The 8,046-nt window shown below is 48.5% G+C and overlaps 1 protein-coding gene across 1 annotated transcript in view; it reads left to right on the plus strand.

The window, feature by feature from the left end:
* The window catches only part of PLPP4 (phospholipid phosphatase 4), an 89,820-nt gene extending 84,898 nt beyond the window's left edge, over positions 1-4,922 (plus strand). Inside the window, exon 7 of the mRNA XM_047703187.1 lies at positions 4,381-4,922. Within this exon, the coding sequence (XP_047559143.1) occupies positions 4,381-4,580 (200 nt within the window). The 3' untranslated portion in view covers positions 4,581-4,922. The remainder of the gene's footprint in view (positions 1-4,380) is intronic.
* Positions 4,923-8,046: the final 3,124 nt, after the last annotated feature.

An 8,046-nucleotide genomic window follows, 5' to 3' on the forward strand; every position in this document is an offset into this window, starting at 1 on the left:
ACGATGCGTAGTTGGGAAACTCCGCACTAGGGTCCAGCCTCCATGTCGGCAGGGATTTTTGTCTCTTGTTGACATGGCACATAGTAGGTGCCTGTGTTAGTTTCCTTGGGGTCTATAAAAAGTTCCCCAGACCCGGTGGGTTAGAACAATAGAAATGGTCTCACAGTTCTAGAGGCTGGAAGTTCAAAGTCAAGGTGTGAGAAGGGCCACACTTCCTCTGACACCTGTAGGGAGAAGATCCTTCTGGGCTTCCTCCAGCTTCTAGAAACCCCAGATGTTCCCTGCCTTGTGGCAGCATCATTCCCATCTCGACCTCCCGTGTTGAGCTTGCGTTTCTTCCCATCATCTTCCTTCTGTGGGGGTCTGTCCCTGAGTCCAAATTTACCCTTTTGTAAGAACACCAGTCACAGTAGATGAGAGCCCACCCTCAGGATCGTTTTAACTCGGTGACCCCCGTATAGAATCTGTACCTAGATGAGGCCACGTTCTGAAGTACTGGGCTTAGGACTTCAACTTGTCTTTTTTACAGGGAGGAGAGACACAATTCAACTCCTAACGGTGCCCAGTCCGTGTGTTGAATGAGGGAACGAATGAATGAATGAGTCTTACTAAATCATGTTTCTTTCTTAGTAGTATCATCTTTTTCTTCACACTGGTTTTATTTAAATTTTGGGGGGTTATTAAAATTAACCTTTCCTCTACAAGTTCTTTCCCTTCAAAAATGAACAGAAAAATGTGACTGGAAGCATTCATTCAGTCATTATGTCACTTGTGCCGGTGTCCCAGACATATTCTCCCCCCATGTGTGGTGTTGAGAAAGACAGACATGGCAGCCGCCCTTCCGGCTCCCGGTACAGCAGCCAGATCTTCTATCCTCTGTGCTGTGGAAATTCTTTCATAGAAGCTCAAAGTCACAAAAATAGAAAGCTTCACTAGTAGTAGAATGAAAGGAACAGAAAGTATCATGTGGGTTTGTTGAGTTTGTCAGAGCTGATTTTTCCTGTAGTGTCCTGGGCCATACAGCCCAAGGCATACAAGTTCCCAAGTCAAGTTAGCTCAGTGATGTTGGATGTCGCCATGGTGACAGAGAGGGATGTGTTCCCCCAGGGGACTTGACAGCACATCTTCAGAGCCCTTCTGCTTGTTTGTGCCAGGCCCAGTAAAATCCTCTCTTGTCCTTTGACCTCATGAGAAGGGGGAGGGGGTCATGCCCATTTTATAAATAAGATTAAAATTCACGTTGCCTGATGCAAAGCCTCTTTCTACTACCATTGGAGCCCCTCTAGTGTTGCTTCCTGCCCCCCACTTTGTTGAGGTATAATTCGTAACTTAGAATTCACCCCTTTTAAAGTGCACAGCTCTGTGGTTTTTAGTATGTTCAGAGCTGTGCAACCATCATCACTATCTAATTCCAGGAAATTTTCTTCACCCCAAAAGAAACCCCAACCCCAGCCCCTGGCAACCACTAATCGTTCTTCCTTTCTCCATGGATTTCCTTATTCTGGGCACTGCACGTACATGGGATCACACAGCGTGGGGCCTTTTGTGGCTGGTGATGTCGCTGGTTTAGGGCTTCCATCTCATCAGTGTGGGTCGACGCGTCCCTGCTCACCAGACATTTACCGAGTAATGACTGCTGGGCTCTGGGAAGCGAAGACGAGGGAGACCATCAAGGGGAAGTGAGTCCTGAGTGGTAGGTGTAGGTTAAGAAGTGTGCACAGTCTCCCAGAAAGCCAGCAGGGTCCCTGGTCCATGCTCGAGGGTACATGAACTACCTGATGGTCAACTTCTGTCCTGTGGAATGATAAAGACACCAGACCTTTGTAAAAGATGGTCGGTCCTTCTGTTTCCCAAATTTGCCAAGCCCCTTCCTTCTGTCCTCTGCATGCCTGCTGTCTCCACTTTCCACTTCTCCTGGCTCACGCCTGCCATCCTGCAGGGCTGGCCTGGGGAGCAGGGGGCGGTGCCCTCCATGAACCTCACCTAGTCCAACGGGGCTAGCCCGGGCTGTTCCGCTGGGTGGTGTCACAGACCCACGCTTCTCCTTCGAGATGTGTATTACGGCTGTGGCTCACGGATAAGCGTGTCGCTAGTCAGGGTCCATCTGGCCCCTTCGGACTGTGAGGTGTCAGTGTTGTTCAGCCTCGTGCCCAAGGGCCAGACGTCGCACCGGACACCTGATACCCATGTGGAACACAGACGTGGGAGGAATGGAATAGCACTGATGCTGAGTAAGGAGACCAGCATCTTGTGCTTCAGGGACGCTGAGATCCATTGATTCCCCTTTTGAACGCTCCAGTCCCATGCTGCCATATGTAGGGTAAAGTCGATCCCAAGCTGTTTTTCCCATAATAACGTCCTGCCTGTCCCCTGCCTGCTTTTCTGTCAGCACAGGCCGGACAGGATGTGAAAGTGATTTCATCATCATAACAGTGGCCCACTTGAGGCATTTGGTGACCCTCTTCCTCCCAAAGGAAGTGAGTTTTTGGATCTCGTTCACCACCTTTGTAATAAAGTGCCACATGACCCAGCCGAGAAGGCAGCTTGCCTGGACCTTGCGTTGCCCTTGTCATTTCTGGTGACTCCGGTGGACCTGTGATACCACGTTCCCCTCTTCCCGTTCACTGGGAAAGCAGCCTGGGCAGCCCTCGCCTCGCCCTCGCGTGCTGTTCCACCTTTAAGCCTGGAGAACATTTGCTCCGGAGGATTCTATGTCCCATGGCCAGTGGTGCACCTAAGGAGATGTGGAAACTTGCCAGCCGAATGACATTATTTCTAGGCTTTGCTCTTTGAGACCAAAGAGCAGTAAGTCGGTGCTCAGTAAGTCGGTGACTCAAATGCAGGTGCCATGGGTCATTTCAGACTCGAATAAGAAATCATTGCCCTATGCAGCTGCTCCCTGGTATTAGAGAAAGATTGAAACAGCAGTGGAACTCTCTGACCTCAGACCCTGGAGCCCTGGCCTATTTTTATAGGTTGCTGGCCACAGGCACTGTGAAGAGCTTCTCCTTTTGAGGAACTTGGTGTAATCCTGTTGATTATGCCTTGTCTTAATTTTATTTTTCCCTCCCTTCCCCATGATCGGTTTTGTTTCTTAAATTCCACATATGAGTGAAATCACATGAAATCAGAGTGGGAGACAAACCATAAGAGACTCTTAACTCTAGGAAACGAGCAGGGCTGCTGGAGGGGAGGGGGGGGATGGGGGGGATGGGGTGCCTGGGGGATGGGCATTCAGGAGGGCCCTTGATGGAATGAGCACTTGGTGTTATATGCGCCTGATGAACCCCTGAACTCCACCTCTGAAACTAGTAATATGCTATGTGTTAATTAATTGGATTTAAATAAAATTAAATTAAAAACAAAGAAAAATTATGCCTTGTGACCTCACTCAGGAATCCATGATGCTATTTGCCTCTAAGAGGTGTGTGCAGCCCAACAAGATTAAAAACGTGGAAGCGGAAACCCCGAATGGAGAATGACAGTTCATCCTGGCAGAAATCTTCAAAGGAGTCCCAAATTTCTTTTGTTAGGGAAGGTTTTCCAGTGTGCTAGGGTCTTTCTGGCAGGAATAACCCATAGACACAGTTTAAAGTGGCAACACGTGGACATCCACACACACGAAGTGAGGGGTGAGGGTTGCTGGGGTGGACTGCTCGGATGCAGTCTCTGTTGGGCATCAGCCAAATGCCTGCTTGGGCAAGGGGCTGCCCCCCACTGCCCTGCCATGGAGGGGCCTGTTCTGGCTGCATATGCCCCCTCCTGCCCCCACCTCCCCGACCCTCTCTATCCCCCGACTTGATGAGATGCTGGAGGGACTGGGATTCTCACAGCAGAGGAGACGTGTTGAGTTGCCAGTCCTGGTGCACCATAAAATGCTGAGGTTTGCGACTCCGAAGTGTATTTCTTCCCTGAGAAATCACTGACCGCGAGGCAGAGACAGCACTCCCAGTGGGTTTCCGTAGCTCTCTGGCAGTGCTGGCCTCCAGCAGGAACTTGCTGAAGGATAAGAAAGCACAGCCCCCCACCGGGATGTCTCAATCCTATAGACATGGCTGGACGTCTTCCAGAACCTAGAAGTGGTTTTAACTTCCAAGAATGCAAATCTGAGTTCATGCGATGTTTGGGTCCATATTAAAGACCTAAGAGCAAATCAAGGAAGCATTTTCAAGGAATCTTTAAGTCCTTGAAATGGAAAGATCTTCAGAGGCCACCGAGATCTAAACCTCCAGCATGGTTTCTCTTTGCTTTAGTCTCTCAAGGGGTCCAGCAAGCAAGCCACTCACTGCAGCAGGTGAGCAGAGGGCTTTCTGGAAAACGCAACTGGCCACATTCGAATGCGTCATAACACTTTTCTTCCGTTTTGCTCTTTCTGCCTAGATTCTTTTGTCGGTGGAGTCATTGGCCTCATTTTTGCCTACATTTGCTACAGACAGCACTACCCCCCTCTGGCCAACACAGCTTGTCACAAACCCTACGTCAGCCTCCGGGTCCCGACGTCGCTGAAGAAGGATGAGCGGCCCACCGCTGACAGTGCGCCCAGCATGCCTCTGGAGGGTATCACCGAAGGCCCTGTATGACCAGGGTCTCCGGGGGATGGACGCTGAGCCCGGGGCATGCTCTCCTGCCCCACACCCTAACGCAGTAGAAGAGGTTTTTCTGTAGCGTGTTTCTCATCCGTTGTTTCTCCAAGTTATCCTTCTGCTTCCATTTTGCTGGTGGTATTCCTGCTACTTTAAATGTGTCTTCTCAACTTTCTCGAATTTGCAAAGGGAGGACGCAGGGAGAATCTGTGAGAGACCTAGGGAAGGAGGCCCCAAGGACAGGGCGGGTGCAACTCGGTCTGTTCCTTTATCTGAAATGTTCGCTGTAACCGCCTCTGTCCTGTGTTTTCATGGTCTAAAACCTAATAAAACCTCCCACTTGGAAGACACGGTGTTGGCTGGCCAGGGTGGCAAAAATCATTCGGAGATGCCGAGGCCGGGGTGGGGAGCGGGTCCAGGTCTGGCTGTGGCGCCAAGCTTTGGAATCTTTCTGGAAGGTCGGCTTACCAAGGCTAAGGTCCCCAAAATGGAGCTGAAGTTTGAGGCTCCTGCCTTGGTATTTCCAGAGCCTTTGAATCCTGGAATTCAGAAGGAAATGAGACGAATGAGTTCACACAGAGGCTTTCAGGAAATGCAGGGAAAACAAAGGGGCCTGAGGGTCAGGATGGAGAGGAGGTCACTGAGGTTTTCTGAGGGCTGGGGGCCTCTGGATCCTTCACAGGGAGTGGCTGGGTGACCTCTGGCAGTAAGAGGTGGCCTCCGGGGAGGAGTCCTCCCCTCTAGGACCTGAGTTTTGCAGGACTCTGCTAGAAGTCTTCTTCAGAAAGTGGAGCCTTCCCACTCCAGTCCGGCCAGTGGCGTTTCAGCACAGTAGCCAGGTTCTTGTAGAAAGTACAGGAACAGAATCAGGAATGCCCTGTTCTAGCTCAGCCTGTCGAGAACCCTCATCAGTCTGAGAGCACAGCCTGCTGCTCCTTGGCCAGTTTGTCCTTTCCAAGGCAGTGAGCCTGCCCTTCATTCTGTTCTGAGCAGACACACCTGTGATTCTCCAGGTCCCTGGGCCTGCTGCAAAGGGGCACAACTTTGATGACTAAGGACTGTCCCCTTGCAGCAGTTGCTGCCACCAACTGTCTCTGGAAAGACTCACGTGGCTGTACAGATAGATTGTTGCCTGGGCAGCTCTGGGCTGGGGGTGCCAGTGAGAACCACCAGGAGGTTCTGATCAGCTGTCTACACTGCGAGCTCAGGCCTAGAGTGCACACACCGCCGTGCGAAGCGAGCCCCTGTGCGGCCTGCTCCAGCTGCAGTCCTTCCAAACTGGGCTCAGCACAGGGCTGTGGGGAGACCCTCCCCTTGTGGGGTGGGGGAACGGAGGGCTTGAGTTGGCTTTCATCTGAAGTCAGACTCTTGATTTCGAAAAATTACAGTAGTTACACCCATAAACAACTTTGAAAACAGATGTGATATACTTTAAAAGCTTAACCATAGCCATTTATAAGACATAATTTGAAATCCAGAGCTGAAGTTCATATACAATTAGAAAATTAAATATTCTGATTCAACTAAATATTTATAATTTTCAAAAATAGTTGAAAATAAAAATGCAGGAAAAGGAGACTTTGCTACTGTTAAAACAAACAAACACAAAATCAAAACTACCTGATGTAAGTCAAATACTTATTTGATTCTCTACTTACCAAAGTCTGCATAGTAAGCAGGAGGAAGGTGAGAGTTACACTTCATACTGAGGACTTAAAATCCTGGGCCATGTAATGTAAATTTAATATAAATACTTATGTTTACAGATCAATGGAAGTATTCTGAAAAGTAATGAAGAACAGAGCATTATTAATACTGAAAATTGAATTGAAATTCCTCTGATGGGCCATGTCAAAGCTTTCATTAAATTATAAAGTGACAGAGGATGTGATAGTATGAAGCTATGCACAGATTATCACTGTGTCCGTTCACAGAAGGCGGGTGATTTTGTGAATCCGTATATGTTAATTTCGTGCTCTTTGAACGTGAAGGGTAAGTAACACCATAATGTACTAATGAGGCATTTCTGTCTGCCCCAGTCTCTTCTGGACATGAAGGGCTCCTAATGCAGGCTCACTGGCAAAGCAGGCAGCACAGTGTTGCCAGCAGATCCCACCCTGAAGCTGTGGTCCCTGAGATGTTTCTTCCTCCACTGAGTGAACCTGCTCAGACCAATTCAGAGACCAGCAGTCACAGGTCAGACTCCTGCAGGGACTAGTAGAGGAATGACCTGAGGGAGGAGGTCAGGAGTGGAGGAAGCCTTGCAAATCTCAAGCACAGGCACCCCAGGTAAAAGGAACCGGCTTTCTCTAATTCCGGGTTGCTGCCAGGTAGGAAGACAAGCCCGGTGTTGCCAGATCTTCTGATTTTTTGAGAGAAGTCAAGAACCTGCATTCTCATGTAAAAATGCTTGGTTTTACATCAGATTGGTATTTCCACTGAGATGCTTTAGGATGCAAGTAATAAAAAACCCGTTGAAAACAGCTTGACCAATAGGAGTTTATTAATATTATAAAAAGAAACTGGGAGGTAGGTGACCTCAAGGGCCCCCAGACCTTCCCGTCCTCTTACGCAATCATCTCTAGTATGCCAGTGATACTCTCCTCATGATCACAAAGTGGCTGCAGTATCCCCAAGAATCACATCTCCATTCAGTCATGCTCAAATGTAGGAAGAAAGGAATCCAGTCATGTGACAAGATAAATGTTCTCATGAGCCTCTCTTTAGAAGGAAGAAAGTGTTTCCCAACACTCCTGAGAAAAATTCCCTTTGCCTACATTGACTAGAATTGTGTCACGTGGCAATTATGGCAATTAAATCCCCTAGATTTAAGGGGAGCTTGGAAGAGAGAGTAACCATTTTCAGCCTGTAGGATGCTGGGAAACAATTTTCTTTTTTTTTTTTTTTCCTTACCAGAGTTGCTTTCCATTGCTTATGACCAAAACTGCCTCTAAAGAATTTTCATTTCATCAGTCACCACTCTCCAGAATTGGAGGGACTGTTTACAAGGAGTTTGCAGAGATCCTACTGATGACACCAGGCTTCAAGTTCCACTCCCAACTTTCAAACTGGGCTCTCCAAAGATGAGCCCGTCCATCATGCAAACTCCAGCTGGAAATTTTAGGGAATTCCTGGCAGGTGGTAATCTAAAGTGGGACATTCCCCAAGTCTCTAGTGGCCGGCAGTTCCAAACTCTGATGCACACACCGAGCAGAACACCCAGCACAGCAGCTAAGACAAAAGGAAGACAAGGAGGAAGTGCTGAGGTGGTGCTTTGATCTTGCTCTCTGCCCCCTCCCCCACCCCCATGCAAAACAAAACAAGCCTCCCCCCATTTCGTAAGTTTTAAAATGAATTGCTAACCTCAGTGTAAAATTTCCCATGAATTTTAAAGATGTGCTTCTCTGAGGAGTCTTTTTTCCCTTGTATGTTTGTATTTGTGCTTTTAGAGAACTTTGATGGT

This window comes from Lutra lutra, chromosome 14, assembly GCF_902655055.1.
Source record: "Lutra lutra chromosome 14, mLutLut1.2, whole genome shotgun sequence".
NCBI lineage: Eukaryota > Metazoa > Chordata > Mammalia > Carnivora > Mustelidae > Lutra > Lutra lutra.